Source organism: Salarias fasciatus, chromosome 12 (assembly GCF_902148845.1).
Source record: "Salarias fasciatus chromosome 12, fSalaFa1.1, whole genome shotgun sequence".
In the NCBI taxonomy this organism is placed as follows: domain Eukaryota; kingdom Metazoa; phylum Chordata; class Actinopteri; order Blenniiformes; family Blenniidae; genus Salarias; species Salarias fasciatus.
In genome coordinates this window covers 12,149,332-12,165,714 of record NC_043756.1, presented here as the reverse complement: position 1 = coordinate 12,165,714, position 16,383 = coordinate 12,149,332, and the positions used below count along the sequence as shown (strand labels likewise).

Sequence of the window (16,383 nt, the reverse complement as noted above, 5' to 3'; positions counted from 1 at the left end):
TGGAAAAAGTCTGATATAGATCAGTGCTGCTGAACTTCACTGATATTGAAAATGTTTTAGGGTAACAACAATAAAACAAAATGAAATAAAACAAAATAAAATATGTGAAGAAATCCCAAATCCAAAAGACACTGAGAAAAAACACCAAATCAAAAGCTGGAACCAAGTTCTAAATACCAGTCTTTACATCTTTTTCTTCATAAAAATTAACCATTACAACAAAATACTGTGAGGTTTACTGTTTCATTCCATCCTAGCAGCGAGTCTTATCTGAAAAGTCGTGGTCAGCTGATCCACAACTTTAGTCTTAATGAAAAATCATTATTTGATTTTGACTCATGATTGTTTCACTCAGTACTTCTCCTCTCAGGACTCGGGCTGATTTAGCGGAATCTCTAGATTCACCCTCTAGCAAAGAGATAATAAACGCAGCACCTGGTGAGTCGCCCTCTGGACAAGTTAAACAAACACCGGAGCATTTAAAAAAATAAAATAATGATCTGACACAAAAAAAAAAAGACCCATTAGGGGTTTTGAGAGTACTAAACATATCCTACATGTCAGGCTCTTTTAGGCCACAGATATTCATCTGGTAATATTTCTGTGAAGTCTGTTCAACTGCAAAAGCTTTGATACAACATGTTGGATCCACACATCCAAATAAAAGGCTGTGCTGTGTGTGTGTGAGTGTGTGCAGTGCGTACCTTGCTGTCTTGTGGGATCCATTCCACTTGGTAACATTGGCTGGCTACCTGGAACTCCTCCAAGTCCCTACAGAGCAAACAGGATTTAGTATCATTCGGTATTATCATCACTGTTGCAGGGAGGATAAATCACCATTACTACCATCCGGCTTTGTCTTCCACCTGCAGGTGTCAGTGTGGCTCTTACTTGATTGGGTAATCTCAGAGGCGGTCTGGGTCCTCCGGGGTATCGAGGCGACATGAATGGCTGAAAGAACAGTGAACACACTATTTACATATCCAGTCAACGAAAAAGGTCAAGACAGCTAATAACTGTGATGATCTCCTTCTCATATCCAAACTAGACGAAATAAGTTTGTAAAATAAAAAACCAGGCACAGCTGCTCTCAGCTCCACCTGCTGATTCTGGGGCTCATGAGCCTTCAGGGAAGCTGACCTCTTTTTCATGAGACCTGACTCTGTGGAGAGCGACGGGTGGCGTTCATGTGTTAACCGCATAGTTTGGCTGTGTGTGTGTGTGTTTGTTTGTGTGTGTGTGTGTGTGTGTGTGTGTGTGTGTGTGTGTGTGTGTGTGTGTGTGTGTGTGTGTGTGTGTGTGTGTGTGTGTGTGTGTGTGTGTGTGTAGGGTTAGGGTTAGCTCTTTAGCAGCTGTGCGTGGGTTTTCACTTGTCCTCACCACAGACAGAAACAATGCTGTTGCTATGTCTGCTGAACTGAAGCCACTGTGGTTGGAAAGGCCGGTCTGCAGAGTCAGGGGTGCAGTACTACAATCCGCCACTAGAGGGCACTGGTCCTCTTGATTTGATCTGAGTTTACCATTAACTCACTCTCTTACCTGAGTCATATGGCCATCACATAAATACAGCTATTTAAGGTCTAGTTAGGTGCTATATTGTCTTGAAACATTAAAATAAATACAAACTCTTTAACAAAAAAAGACAGGAATGGGAGAATGAGCGATTCAGTCATAGGGAAGCAGCGAAGATACACTATCACTACCTGTCATCTGCATTCTTGCTTGGAAACGACGAGCAGTTTGTTATCAAACTCAGCAGGTGAGATACTTTCCCTCGGGTCTGAATGGAGACCCTGAGCTGAGGTAACTGCTGCTTTTCTTCAGCTAACACAATTTGACAGGACCCCGTCATCAAAGAGTAACTGTTCTTCAGAGGGAGACGGAAAAGGCTGCTCCAACTCACATTTGAGTTTTTGAAAGCGGAACTCGCAAACGACTGGGAAAGCTATTGATCGCAGTGTCAGATGTGGGCCTCTGAATCTGACTGATAATGACAGGTAATCAATGTACAACTGGAAGAGGCCTTCGGAGATGATCTGGAGCAACGCTGCATGTGTGTGTGTTTTTTTTTCTCTCCTTAGGATTTATCTTCCCTGTCAAACTCTGTTTTTCTCTCCGTTTTGGGAAGATGCATTGTGATGCCCCACACACACGACTCACTGTGGAGCAAATGCTCACTGTGTGTTCTTTAATAAAAGGTTAAGTGATTTGTGATGAATCCACCAGGAGAAGCTTCTTAAAATAAATGTTTCGACAATGAAATGTCGTAATTTTAATGGAAAAATTAGAAACGCTTGTATATACACAAGTGGAGGGGGGTAAAAATGTGCACGTGTGGATGTACAAACCAGCAGCACCTATCTCAATGTTTAGAGTAACAATTCATTTTCTAGCTGTCATCAATACGATTAATGGACAAAATGCAGAATTGAAAATGCGACCACTTTCTCAGGAAAGGGTTTAGGCGACGGCATGTTTTACTGTCAGATAAAGGTTGGTGTTAGCTCAAGGCAGTAGTCCCTCTGACTGACTTTGAGTAATTCGGTAATGAATGCAAATCAACGCAAAGTCCCTGAAATATAGGAAAAACACAATGCATGAGTGTGCGTGCGTACGTGCACGTCTCTCTTTGATATATTGGTACCAAAACCTGAGAGCAGGCTCACATCATGAAGACCTTAATACAGCATGGTGGCAAAGAGTCAGCTCCATGCCGATCATGGTGGATGCCGTGTTTCAAACTTAGACTCAGTTTAGGGTTAATCAAGGAGGAGTCGGGAAAAGAGGCGCCTTTCTTCATCTGACAGTGGAGAAGTGTTGTCAGCAGCCATCAAACAGAGATATACTAGACAGAAAAATGTACGATATAAAAAACTGCGCAAACAAAAGTATGACTCGTGGTGTGTGTGTGTGTGTGTGTGTGTGTGTGTGTGTGTGTGTGAGTGTTGTGTACCTGAAAGAACCCTGGAGGGACAGGACCCACTGGCATTCCCTCCCCTGTGGGCAGGTTCCCGAGCACTGGGCTTGGAGCTGCTGCACTCTGGGTGAGGTAAACACACACACACACACACACATACACATACACACAGAAAAAAAAATACTTCAGCACACTTCTCAAACTTATGTGCGATACAGCAAACTCAACACCTCTCTGCTCGTCACCAGGAAAAAAAAAGAACTCTTTGGTGGAGTACTGTACTTGTAGTTGTGTACACAGCTGCTGCATCTGAGTCGAGAATTTTCTTTCTTTTTTTTTGTTGCTTCGACTTCACCACAGTTCAGAGGGAATCCGTGTGTCTGACTCTATTGTTTGATTTGGTATCCATGTCCCTTTGCACATTATGAGTGTTTAAATACTATTCTCTTTAAAAAAGTCAACTATCCAACAGAATATAAAACAAGGAAAGTTGGAGCTAGATCAATAATAATGGAACACACTAAATCACAGAGGTCTCTTCTCTGCACAATAAATGGCCCTGTTTTACTTTTGATAGTTTAAATACACTTTTATGATCAAATTCAACATCTTTAATACAGAACTGACTTTCAAATGCATATTTCTACACTGCAGCACTGACACTTTTCTTGACTTCTTCAATCCATATTGTACACAACTGCACACTACCTTTAGAACTTGCTACTTCTAAGTGATGCAAAGACAATTTTTCAGAAAAAAAAAAAACCAAGAAAAAAAAAACAAGAAGAAGCAGAAGGAAACTTTGCAATTTATTGGTTGTCCTCCATTTCTGTCCTGCTGTCTCTCCTTCACTGTTGCATATACATCTCATATTCTGCAGATGCTGTGCCAGGCTGGCTCAAGTTTATTTTTACACATTGTGTTTTTTTGTTGTACTTGTCCCAGACGGGTGGTGCTGGATCATTTCAGTGCTGCCTGTGTCTGCTTCCTGTGGTATTGTACTACTAACCCGAAGTTACCACCCAGCACCGGCCTCTTCCTCATCCTCTTTAGGAGAACGGAGCAGACAGCATGCAGTGTGGAGAGTGCACCTCCATATATATGATAATATGTGTCCACAGGGAGCACACAAAGACAGGATGTCTGCATCTGTGTGTATGTGTGTGTGTATGTGTGTGTGTGTGTGTGTGTGTGTGTGTTTCTGTATCTGCCCACTCTGCTCTATTTTTCTGATCTTTCTTCTCACTTTCTCTCCCTCTCTGAAGGCATCGGCTGGGTGTAAAGAGCTCCGGTGAAATTCACCCACAGTCTCTGAAGTTTCCGCCAGCTGACTTTTTAGGTCAGACAGGAACGAGGTTTAATCAGAGCTGAGATAAAAGCAGACTGACGACACTCCGGTATCCTGCGCTGCTCCACCCCACCACCCTCGCTATATTCCCTCAGCTTCCCTCGCTCTCACTCACACATCCCCGTCCTTAATGCTCGGCAGCAAGGACCAGGATGCCGTGCAGTTTCTGGATTCCACATTCTGCTGCAGACACAGCCTGTATTTGTCTCAGCAGACGAACGTACAGATGGACACAGATGGATAATGTATCTCCACGGTTCAATGGTGAGAGGCTGGATTTGGTGTGCTTGTGTGTCCGAGTAGACAACAACATGTACAGCATCAAGTGTGTGTTGTAATTTTGTGAGAGATTTTTTTTTTTCCCCCTTGTTTCTTTTGGACTCTTCTCTCGCACCCTGGATTACCCAGAATGCCTGCGCTCCCTGGCAGCCTGGAGGTCTGCTGAGTTTGCTTCACGCACAGAGAGAAAGAGGGAGGGAAAGAGGACAAAGTACAGATTATGACTGTGTGCATGTGTGTGTGTGTGTGCGTGTTTGTGTGTGTTTGCACTTTATGTTCGTGCAGAAAAAGTGGAACTCGGAAGAGCGAAAGGAAAAAGAAAGAATGAAAATCTACCTGACCTGCTGACAAAGCAGCATTTTGCAAATACAGCAATGAGGAAAAAAAAAACTAAATAAATAAATAAAACAACACACCAGGATATCTCCCGGCCTCAAAACTAGCTCCACCTTCCATGCATGGAAAACAAAAACAAAACAGCGGCAGCAGCCCTGTGAATACCAAGAGTCTCTCTCCATTATGGCAAAGCACTGAGTCAAATAACAGGTTAAGTTAAAGAGAATCAAAAGGATTTGAACAATTTGTTACAAAAGAATTTAAATCTGTCAGTCAAATAGTGATTGAGGCTCTTGTGAAATTAGTTCAGTTCATATTTGAGAAGTGAAGTTTTTTTCCTCTCTGACTCCATTAGATGAGGAAGTTTACTGAATCCTTACAGACAATATTAAAGCAAAGCAAGCCTGAAGCTTAGCTGGGGGAGGACAATGAGGAGAAGAGGCCTTGCTCTGTTGATAAAACTAATACCTGCAACAACGCTTATCAGCATCTCTGCAGCTCAATAATTCATGTTAGATCACATTTATGAAACGCGTGAGGTGTAAAACATTTAATCAGAGTCTTATGAGCCACTTCTCAATCAGCTGTAGTAAATACCTAAGCTGGACTTTACATGATAAAAGAAAACCGAATTAGCATATTTTCATATATTTAAACTATTTCCACCAACGTTTCACTGCTGTAACACAACAAATATGCCAAATGTTTAAAGCTACTGTCTTTTAAGTTATTTCATCAGTTGTTAAATATATATCTTGTACCTCTGAAAGGAAGAAAAAAGTTTCCTTTCATTCTGTATTTGTGGAAAATTAACATATATATTGTAAATCTCCATCTTCTTGCCACTTCACGGGTAAAAGGCGGGGTACACCCTGAACATGCCAGTCAAACAGTCTCTCACACACATTTACACCACTGTCTGATTTTGGAGTCTATGAGAAACCCACAAAGGTCCTCAAGCGCAGAACGACAATAACAATAAGCCCAGAAAATCCTGGGGATATTCTCACAGTGAAGAGCTGAACACATCAACACGAGGCCGCACAGCAGCGTCCCTGTAACCAGACTCCATGAAGACTCTTCAGTCGAACTGTTGGCCTCCACACAGCTGGGAAGTGTGAGATGATAAAGCTCAACATTTTGTCAAATCACACAAACTCGTATCCCCCCAAATGTGACCTTCATCACAATACCATGTTGTTAAACATGCTTACGAGACGCCCAGTAATGCTCATTGCCTTTCTGAGCTGCCGTATGGATCATTACAGACAGGAGAAAGTAACGTTCGCTACAACAACACGGCGATCAGGGAGATGATGCTGGTTTTGATTTATACATAAAAGAGAGTATCTCTGAATCAGAATTAATTCCTAGTTGCCAGTTGTGTTTTAATTCAGATTCACAGCCAAGCTCAACATATTCCAGCACTTAACCTTTGCGAACACAAAAGCCCAGCAGATTGTTGCACACTGTCAATGAGTCTATCATTTGCACCTCTCACACATCAATGTTTACACTTCTCTGACAGGGCTAAGTGAGAGGAACAATGAAATATTGAGCAGGTGGGGTTTTTTTTTTTCATTTTATTTTATTCTACACTGTGTTGTGTGAGTGTAACTGTCAGTACAGCCTCAGCGAAGGTTTATTTCTGACTGAGTTTAAACACAATGAACGACTGCTGCTAATTTCCACCGCACTTCATCCGATAGAGTTCACTGCAGATTCAATTTGTGAACAAATAGCAGGGGGGCCATTATAGGAGTCAGACTATTTGACAAAGGAAATTCTCATTTGTTGAATGACATCTACCTTTCTCTTGTTGTGCGGTTTTACTTTTAGGAAGAGTGAGATACGCGACACAAGCATCCCTCCCATGTCCTTTACCACTTTTGTCTTATTTTCCATAAGCCTTTAAATAATCAACTGTATTGTCCCTGTCACATCGAAAACTGTGAATTATTTGACATCAGTGATTTGCTCTCTGCACACTGCTGTGTACGACCGTTCCTACATTGCGGCGACCGCCGCTCTAACTTAAAGGTGTTTGTGATGAAACCCGAGGCGGTGGATCGGCCCCCGCATGTCCTCAGATGAACACCTGCATCTCCTGGCAAACCCATTTGTTGCATAAATTATTCAAAATACCTCCCTCCTGGAGAACACTACAGTATGCCAGACATACACAACATGACATACAGTAAGGCACGCCGCAACAACAACAACACCGAAAGTGCACTAATGCGCCCTCCTTAAAGCATAATGTCCAAATGGAGGGGAAATGAGATCAGTGTCTCAAAAAGCATACGTAAATAGATACAGATGTTCAGGATTGAACATTATATATTCTCATGTGAGCTGCAGAGGTAAAGGATCATGACAGTCGACGTGTCTCTTTTTCCTCCGGTTGTGGGAACAACTCAACGCACATAGAAGAAAAATCTGCATGTTTCGCGTCAGCAACAATAACAATTTGAGTTTGACTGTGCATTCTTAAAGCAAAGATTTGAATGAGGACAGAAACAGGCACTGCAGTTCTGTTTATTTTATTTATCAGAGCTTACACACTTTACAACTCCTCACTTTTCTTTTGCTTCACATGGAAGTAAAACGATAAAAACATGCCGTCTTCCAGGGGAAAATATTTGCAAAAATCCATTGAAGGAACTGCAGACATTTAAATTAAGTTCAATTACGCTGCCGTTCGCCACTTTACAACTTAATCAGACTTTCTCTATACTACATTCACAGTACACTAATCCCATCAGACTAAAAGGGCCCAGTAATACCTAATGAGATAACTTGCAAACTCTTTCATCCTTATATGTTTACAGATTGTGTCCCTAGCTAGTGTGTGTGTGTGTGTGTGTGTGTGTGTGTGTGTGTGTGTGTGTGTGAAGGTGGGGAGTCATTTTCATTCAATACTGCAGAGACTGAGAGACACTCAGAGATGCGTGAGTGGAATCTCAAAAAGCTGTCTGTGTCTACCTAGAGAGAGAGAGGTCTCTCTCCTCTCTCTCTCTCTCTCAACCTGCATCGGCTGCTGTCTGCTTTCTCCACCTCTCTGTCTCTCACAGTCACGCAAATCAGCTCCGTCTCATTTTGCCTCATTCATACGCGAGCCCATGGCAGCAAGTTTTCTATCGCACACCTGGAAATTGCAAGTGACGTGCGACATTTCATTTAGTGTTTACAATAGCAGTGCCTGTGTTGCCATCTCTTTCCATTGTTGGGCAAAAATTAACAGAGGGAAAACAGCTGTGATAAGGGGTCAGGATTTGGTGCCGCATAAAGAGGTATGAAACACGTAGAAATGCATCGTCATTAATACAGCATAATTTGCAAATACTGATGATATATTAGTCACCAGAAAGTTCTGTAAATATTACTTTTTTTTACATATATCTTTTAATATGACACCTTTACAAGTGCTCATACATGTCTGACACAGTAGGATGACGTTTCAGCAACAAGTCGAGGGACTTGTCATTCGGTGTGAGCTTTGGGTGCAGGGGAGGTCTGGGGTGTGGAAGGGTTACCACCAAGTCTCAAGGCCACTCGGAGTAATTCAGGATCTACGAATGACACGCTACCCAGGAAGGAACTCCGTCCCTCCTCTCTCTCTCCCTCTTTCCCGCTCCCTCCATCCGCTAAAATGCCATTAGTCCACTTCCTGAAGAACTGAGGCGGGGGGAGGAGTGGAAAGGAGAGATGCTACCATTCTGCATGTCTCTCTCTCTCTCTCTCTCTCTCTCTCTAACCCACATGCACGCTGGAACAAGACAAGCACGCGTTCACACACGCACATTAAAGTGTGAGAGCGGAAACACAATGAGAAGATTGATTTTTGCATTAGCGTATATGCATGTGCAGAATATAGCTTTATGGCCTGTCAGCCATTGTCAAAAGCACAACTACACAATTGAGATTTAAGAAAAGTCTGTCAGGGAAGAAAAGAGGGGAGACGTACAAAAAGAGAAGAGAAAGTGGGCTAGCAGCGCAGAGATGTGGATGGACTGGTTTTAACTACGCATTATTCACAGTCTCTCATGGCAAGACTGATCAACAAACTTCTGATCGAAACTGACTTTTTAAAATCCCCCTCTCGCATTTCTATCAAAAACACACTATATGGTTCACCAGAACAAGACAGCAGAAAGTGGAAAAAAGTCTTATGTGCGCCATCCCAGACCTCTGCTGTTTAACTTCAAGTCCCTTAAACCAAGTGGAGTCACAATTTAAATTTACTGGACACATGTTTCAGATATTCAGAGATTACCTCAACGGCACATTTCAGGTTTATGAGATGTGACTCGCAAATACAAAGGTTTAAACGCTGATATGAAAATATTAATGACAAAATGATAAAATACAAATACTCAATTTAAAAGAGATTAAACCATTTAACCTCAAGCTTGATTTAATGGAGCAAAGAATCAAAATATATGAAAAGCTGAGTAAGAAGAAAGCAAACAAATGTGCAACACTTTGAGACATTATGGTGTCTATCTGTACATCGCTGCTGCTGGCTCTGATCGCTGTTTGGATGCATTAACACGAGCATCAGTCCTGATCCTGAGTGCGACTGTGATGCCTCATTATTATCTTATTAGTTTCTCAGTAAAAGCTGTAATGATTTGGCAATGTAGGAGGAGAGGGATCAGATTTGAAAGTGCTGTGCAAGTGTAAAGAAAAACTAGAAGTCAAACATGTTTAGCAGCTTTTGTCATGCTGATAAATAATCAACAACAACAAAAAAGGAGTCTGTTTAATAACTAAAAGTGTGAACACAATGGTTGGTGGACTCTCGACTTCAAAGAGGAAAACGGGGGACATGACGGATATGAGGAGCGGAAATTAGTTTTTGTGTGTATAAACTAATGAAAGGCTAATTTCTCTCCTCTGAATTTAGTGTTTTCCTTTTTCTTTTTAATAAGGCACAACATCCTAGGCCCTCACAGTTCCCCGCCTCACTCTTTCATAATCTTCGTAATCTCCATCAGCGCTTGCAGCACATTATCCTGCACCACAGAATTCCTAGCAGCACCCAGGCCCTCTCTAGTGTAACATTACAGGTGATTACCTGGTAAATGGCAGCACGGCGCTAATCTACCCGGTCTCGCCGGGCGATAACAGGTAGGGCGATATCAACTGCACACGGGGCGACAGAGACGGAGGCCACTCGCCCCGTTTTCTTTTATCACTGATGTCATTATCGACCTCTTGTAAACATGTCTGAGGCTGCAAGGAGCCGCACAATACGAGAGGTGGAGCCACACGCTGATGCTCTGGCAGATACACACAGACTAGAGAGTGATAGCCACGGTGGTGCTGGGGTGTAAACGCATCTGCCGTCACTATCGTTCATGGTTCAACAACACAGATGGACTCAACACACAAGGGGCATTTAAATTAACTTTACTCTTCATCATGGTGTTTTTTTTTTTTATCACTGTTAATACAAATGTATGGATTATGTGAGCTTCAATCCAATCGTTTCTTCTTCTTCGTCTTTTGGCTGCTCCCTCCAGGGGTCACCACGTCAGATCTAACCCTATCTCCTCACTCCTACACCCGTCCACATGTTATCCATCACTAAATCCATAAGTCATCTCCACATTCCTCCGACTCAGACTTTTCTCCAATATTTTCTCCATGTCTCTTCAACACATGTCCGAACCATCTCAACAAGGCCTCCATATCTGAATCTCTGAACTGTGTGATCTGTGCAGCTATTTGCTCATAGTGAAAGAAAAAGGTTGAAAGGTTGGTGCGAAGCATGAGGAAGACGTTGTCTCATCTTGTACTTGTCCTAGTGCTATGAAGCCAGACATAAGAGACACCGGGAGATAAGGATATGGCTGTCTATAACAGCAACAAAAAAAAAAAAAAAAAAAAAAAAAAGAAATCATTGAGGTTAGTTGGGGTCAAAGAGATAACGCTCCGGTTTGATCGTGTCAGCATTTTCTCCTGCCCTCCTACTTTCTCGGTGCAGTTTTAGCTGCTACTTCTGCAGCTCAGCCTCCGGATGATTCACTATCATCCCTGACACACGTGTAAACTGTGAGGTCGCGGCTGTGTAAACTTTTGCAGCTTTTCTATAACTTTCCTCCCTGCAGGGTCAGGGAAGACTCAATGTTTCAGTGAAAAAAAAAAAAGTCATAACCCTAAAGTTTTTTTTCTCCTCCTGCAAAAATACACTGTAAAATGTTCTTGAAGCAACGAACACGTAAAAGCTCAGACAGTAATATCTTGTTTCGTCAGACACTTGGAGACAAATAACAGATGCTCCTGACAAAGTCCCTTATTTACATAATCAATAATAATATCTGCACTCACAGAAAGTGCTCGGCTGCATCCCACAGGCTTCCTGCAACTTTTACTTCTTCTCACACCATCTTGCTTTTTCCTGTCCTCAGCTAACCTCTGCCCTCCGCTCTCATCGCAGTTCCTGCCCGACGCGGCGCAGCGTATGTCAACATCACGTAAATGCTCCATCCCGGCGTGTCTAAACATGCATGTGACGTGACTCAGCGTAACACGCCGCTGGGAAACACACTCCTCGGAGGCTGCAGGGCTGCGTGCAACAGGCCAAGAAAGACAGGAAGCAGCAGACATAAAGAGGAATGTGGAAAGCGGGAGAACAAGGGCAGAGATAGGCAGAAGGAACAAAGAGGAGAGGGGAAAAAATGCTGATGTGAGGGAGACGGAATGAAGCCGTGCACAGAGAGTGAAGGGGACAAGCACAGGAGAGCGATGCTGGAGAAGCAGAGCGGGAAACTGTAATGTTTCTTCGATTTTTTTTTTTTTTTCTCCTTTGGAAAATAAAATCTTTGGGTATAAGCAGCACTACACACAGTATGCACTCAAACAAAGAAATTTCTCCTGCTTTTTAAAACACTGCTGAAAGATCACGAACACCATTTTCACTGTGCTCAACCTATGGAAACTCCCTTTCTTTTTTCTCCCCTCGTTCCCTTCTCCGCTTGGCTCGCTCTTCATTGCCATGGCAATGATGTTACAGTGAGTCACCTCCACGTCTCCCTCCTCCTCAACGCCGCCTGGAAGGAACAGGGTGGAAGAGAGAGAGATAGGGAGACATGGATGGAAACAGAGCGAGAGAGAGAGGTGGGGGTGAGGGATAGGAGGAGGAGGAGGAGGAGGTGGAGGAGGAGAAAGTGCTGTTTCCCTGGAAACAGACTGGGGGTCTCTGCAACCCCCATTGGTTCTCCACTGGTTGGAATCAGCTTGTTACCCACAATACTTGGAGCCAACAGAGTCTCTGTTTCTAGGTTGTCTCTGTCCACTCTGCTTTTCTACATCTGTAACTAAGTACACAAACAAACAAACAAAGTGAGGTGACGGTAGAAATCCACTAAATTCTGGTTTGTCTCGTCACTGCAGTGATCAGTCACCCAAAGCTTTGTTCTCAGAGTTAGTAATTACGATACTCAAAATGCTGAACATTTTGCTGGATTTGTATTCAAGAGTATATTATTTTCAAAAAATTTAGAATCACTGAAAAGGAGCAGGGGAGCAGAGGAGGGAAACACATCTTTGTAAATAAGTAAATCAATTTTTTTCCTCTCTTTAGGGGTTTCATTCTTCCTGTGTGGAGTTTGCATGTTCTTCCACTGTGTGGGTTTTAAACAGGCACGCCAGTTTCTTTGCACTGTCAAAAAAACATGCATTTGATGTGTGTGTGTGTGCAGACAGACAAGTGTTTCTTCAGGAAGATGAATGGAACCTGACATATGGTTGAGCCTTACATTTGTAAAGCTTTCTCTGTGCAATCAAAAACATAACAGCAAGGAAATAGGATTATTAAAGTGGATAATTGAGGTGGGATTTTTTTTCTTCTTTTCTCACCGTCACTTACCCAGACTGTTTCAGTCAGAAAAGAGCATCGGCGTTAAATATCTGTTCAATACCATCTTTTTCATGTTCCAAACAAAACAATTTGATTAAAGCTCGTGTAATTACAAAGACAAAGAAATCTCGTGTGCTGGATAGGCACGCAAGAAAAGTATGGAGCAGGAATTATGACAAACACATCAAACACAGTGAATTTCATGGCAATCTGCACTTCTTGTTTTGATATTTCTTGGGTACAAGTTGAAATTTGATCCGGAAAAGGTCAGCTCATACTGCCACCCTGGCGGTGCTACTGTGGAATTAAACATTAATTATTAATCATCGCAACATAACCACATTTTATTGCAGATTTCTTGGAAGTATTATGTGCAACTGTGTGGCTAAGTTTACACAACATCGATAGAGGGAGAGTGGAATGAGGCAAACAGCCGTTTTATGAAGCAGTGGCTCAATCAAGATGAGCACAAAAAGGAAGGAACATGCAGCGTCTCTGGTCCTACATTATTCGGATAAATTAAATTAACCTGTGTCCCTAAGTGTAATAATACACCCTTGAACTTTACACTCCGTGTTTTCCATCGCCGATAGGAGTTTAATTCTGTCCTTCAGCGTCTCTCAGACAGAGCATGTGTGCGCTTGTGCTTATCGAACACTAAGAGCGCCTCAGTATGCAAATGAACCAAGTGGTCCTGCATGTTGTTACATATTTACAAATCTGTGTATCTCCCAGCTTTACTATAATGGCGGTGCATGTGCTGCGCTGTTAAATTGAGCGGTGTGAATACATTTCCATCCGTGAGTGGGAAGAGTATGATTGTTGGATCTGGCAGCCCGAGTCGGGCCATTCTTATCAAAGGGGCTTTGCTCTTGGCACTGCCTCTTGATCTCTTCTTCCCCTCTAACTGCTGTGTGCCTGCTATCTCCCACAGCGATACCATACATTGATACCAGGCTCCCCGCGCTATAATGCTTCCCCGTAACACGACTGGCTGTCTATTGCACATTCCGCGTCTGCTCCATCTCCACTCCGTCCATCTGTCATAGTCTTTGTTCGTCTTCAGTTATTTAGCCTTGTACATACAGTCAGCGGGGTGCGATCACAAGGTTTTTTTAGTTTTTTGTTTTTTTGTTTTATTTCTTCCCCTGCAGCTTTACCAATTTAGCAACATCTTAAAACAGTAGTTCCCAGTCTGACTGTTTAGTTTTGAAAAAAATTCACATAAGAATCTAAGTGAGTGTAATTCAAGAAGAGCAGTTCACAACCCTGCTCCTCTCTCCAGCTCCACTCCAGTGGCCTGTATTGATCGGATGTCTTTAAAATCATATTTTGCTTCAGCTTTTTCCCAAGCTGTGGATATGACAATACACACTTCGGATCTTGGATAAACCTAAAATGTGCATTAAAAAAAAAACTGAATATCAATGAAAAGGTTATTTGTTTTGGCGATTAGCTGTAAAATAATAAACACTGAAACCTTCCACATTAAAACTTCACTGTGGTAATGACAGACTGGTTACCAAAAAAAAAAAAAAAATTAATAATAATAATAATAATAATAATAGCATGTGATCTTATGAAACATTGTTACATTTTAAAACACTGTATTTTGGAACTTATGAAATAAGAGTTTAATTAAAAAAAAAACAAATATTTCAGTTTATGTGTATTTTTCTAAAGGCAGTTTAACTGTTAATGAAAATGAGCACAAACATTATTTTATTATATTCAAATGTTTTGAGAAATCTGCAACTGTATGTCATTTGATTATTTTTTTCATTTCAGTTTTTGCATTAAAAATTATTGTGGCCAGGAGACATTAATGTACTCCAACTTATACCGCATATGTACATATTCCATCCACCGGTAATTCATTTCACCTTTAATGAATTAAATTATTGATGTAATAAATGGCAGACTCGTTAATTAAAATAATTATTCCCCACTTGACTTCACAGCTTTGGTATTATTATTTTTCGTTAAGAGAATTTATTACAGGTTCACACACTCACAAATCAGTCAAAGGTAGATTAAAGTCCAGTAACATGGTACCTTCTAATAAAAAAAAGCACTTCAACATAATGTTCAAGAAATTGATTTCATTCTTAACAAAATCCTTGTTTCCTACACGAGACTTTTTCTACCAGAGACCTGTTGCAGTTAAAGCTCGTTCTTATCTGTCGGCTTCACAGCACGACCAGTACAACTGTCAGACACTGATAATCTTCTGGAATCAGTCAGGCATCTGTCCTGGAGGAGCTCAGGTCAGAGTCAAACTCTCCCAAACTCCCCTAATGTTTCCAATTCATCAGTCTTTTTTCACACCATTCTCATTTAATGACCTTCACTTCATAAAAACCTTGCAGAAACAATCCATGTTTGCAATGTTGCAAATATAAATTTAGACCTGTACAGTGTTTGTGTTTATTCTGACCATTTTAATTTTCCCCGTTGAAAAGTCATTACCAGGCCAAACACAGGAATTTAAAAATAACTTGTTTCAGCGACTCTATGGGAGGGATACTGCAAATGGAAACCACTCGTTTGGTTTAGAGAAGACAATTTACAAAGCACTTAACAGAACTGTAAACTGCTTTTCTGATGCCAGAAGAGCCTCGTCTGCAGATGGAAATCAATAGTGTTGCATCGCTGTTCACTTTGTTCATCAGTCTCTTCTGTCTTTCCTTTTTAACATTAGATTACTGTATAAATGTCCTCGAAGATCATCCTCACACACTGAGTTACCAGATCGCCATCTCCCTCACACGAGTCTCGACAGACAAAAACGCAAATGAAACTGTGTGTTTGAATCACACTCTCACAAAAACCAACTGTCTCTAGACACAGCAGTTTAAAACGGGAATAGATGCACGAATGAAGTCAAAGGCCTTGTTACAATGCCATCAATTATCAAAGGAAAGGGACAGAAAGATGATGCGAATGAACTCTTACATCTCCTTTGCATTAATTAGGACTTCACTGGGTAATTAGCTATCTGAAAATAATTACCATGAAAATGTCTGATTAAAATCTCCATCAGTCTCAAAGTCAGGAGACTGAAAGAGAGACACAAGCATCAAATTAAGGCGTGCTACTTTTTTCCGACGACGTCCACCGCAGTTGTCCCTTCATTTTTTTTTTTTTTTTTTTTTTTTTATAATTGAGCTGCAGATATGTGGGTAGTACCTCTGATTGGATCTGAGCAGCAGTGCAGCATTGGAGCAGTTGATTGAAAGTGACCTTGGTCTAATTACAATTGCTCTAATTATAATTCTCTGATTACATCCCTGCAGGAAATGTAAGAATAAGATGCTGCTGGTGGCCTTTGCTAATGACGTTAAGATTTATTCTGAATGATTTGTGAATTGAATTGATTTTGATCGGGTAAGTCAAAACAACACGATACTGTTGTTGTCATCTCGACTATCATGAGATTTAATTAGAGAGTGAATTTTTTTTTTGTTTGTTTGTTTTTCAGTCTTTAGACATGTTTCGGATAAGGGTGTCAATCAGGGAGGAGCATCCAACTTTTTATTGTCTTTAACTAGTTCCCCTTTCTTTCCGCGAATGTATCGGTCCCCCCCCCCCCTCGCTCCTCTCCTCGGTGTTTGTCTCCAGGCGGAGGTCGCACTG

At 41.6% G+C, this 16,383-nt stretch overlaps 1 protein-coding gene across 1 annotated transcript in view; it reads right to left on the bottom strand.

The window, feature by feature from the left end:
- Nucleotides 1–16,383, bottom strand: part of ssbp2b (single stranded DNA binding protein 2b) — a 52,374-nt gene that overhangs the window by 5,609 nt on the left and 30,382 nt on the right. Inside the window, exons 5-7 of the mRNA XM_030104127.1 lie at nucleotides 2,954–3,040; nucleotides 892–951; nucleotides 705–771 (exon numbers count right to left, since the gene is read on the bottom strand). Of these exons, the coding sequence (XP_029959987.1) occupies nucleotides 705–771; nucleotides 892–951; nucleotides 2,954–3,040 (214 nt within the window). The remainder of the gene's footprint in view (nucleotides 1–704; nucleotides 772–891; nucleotides 952–2,953; nucleotides 3,041–16,383) is intronic.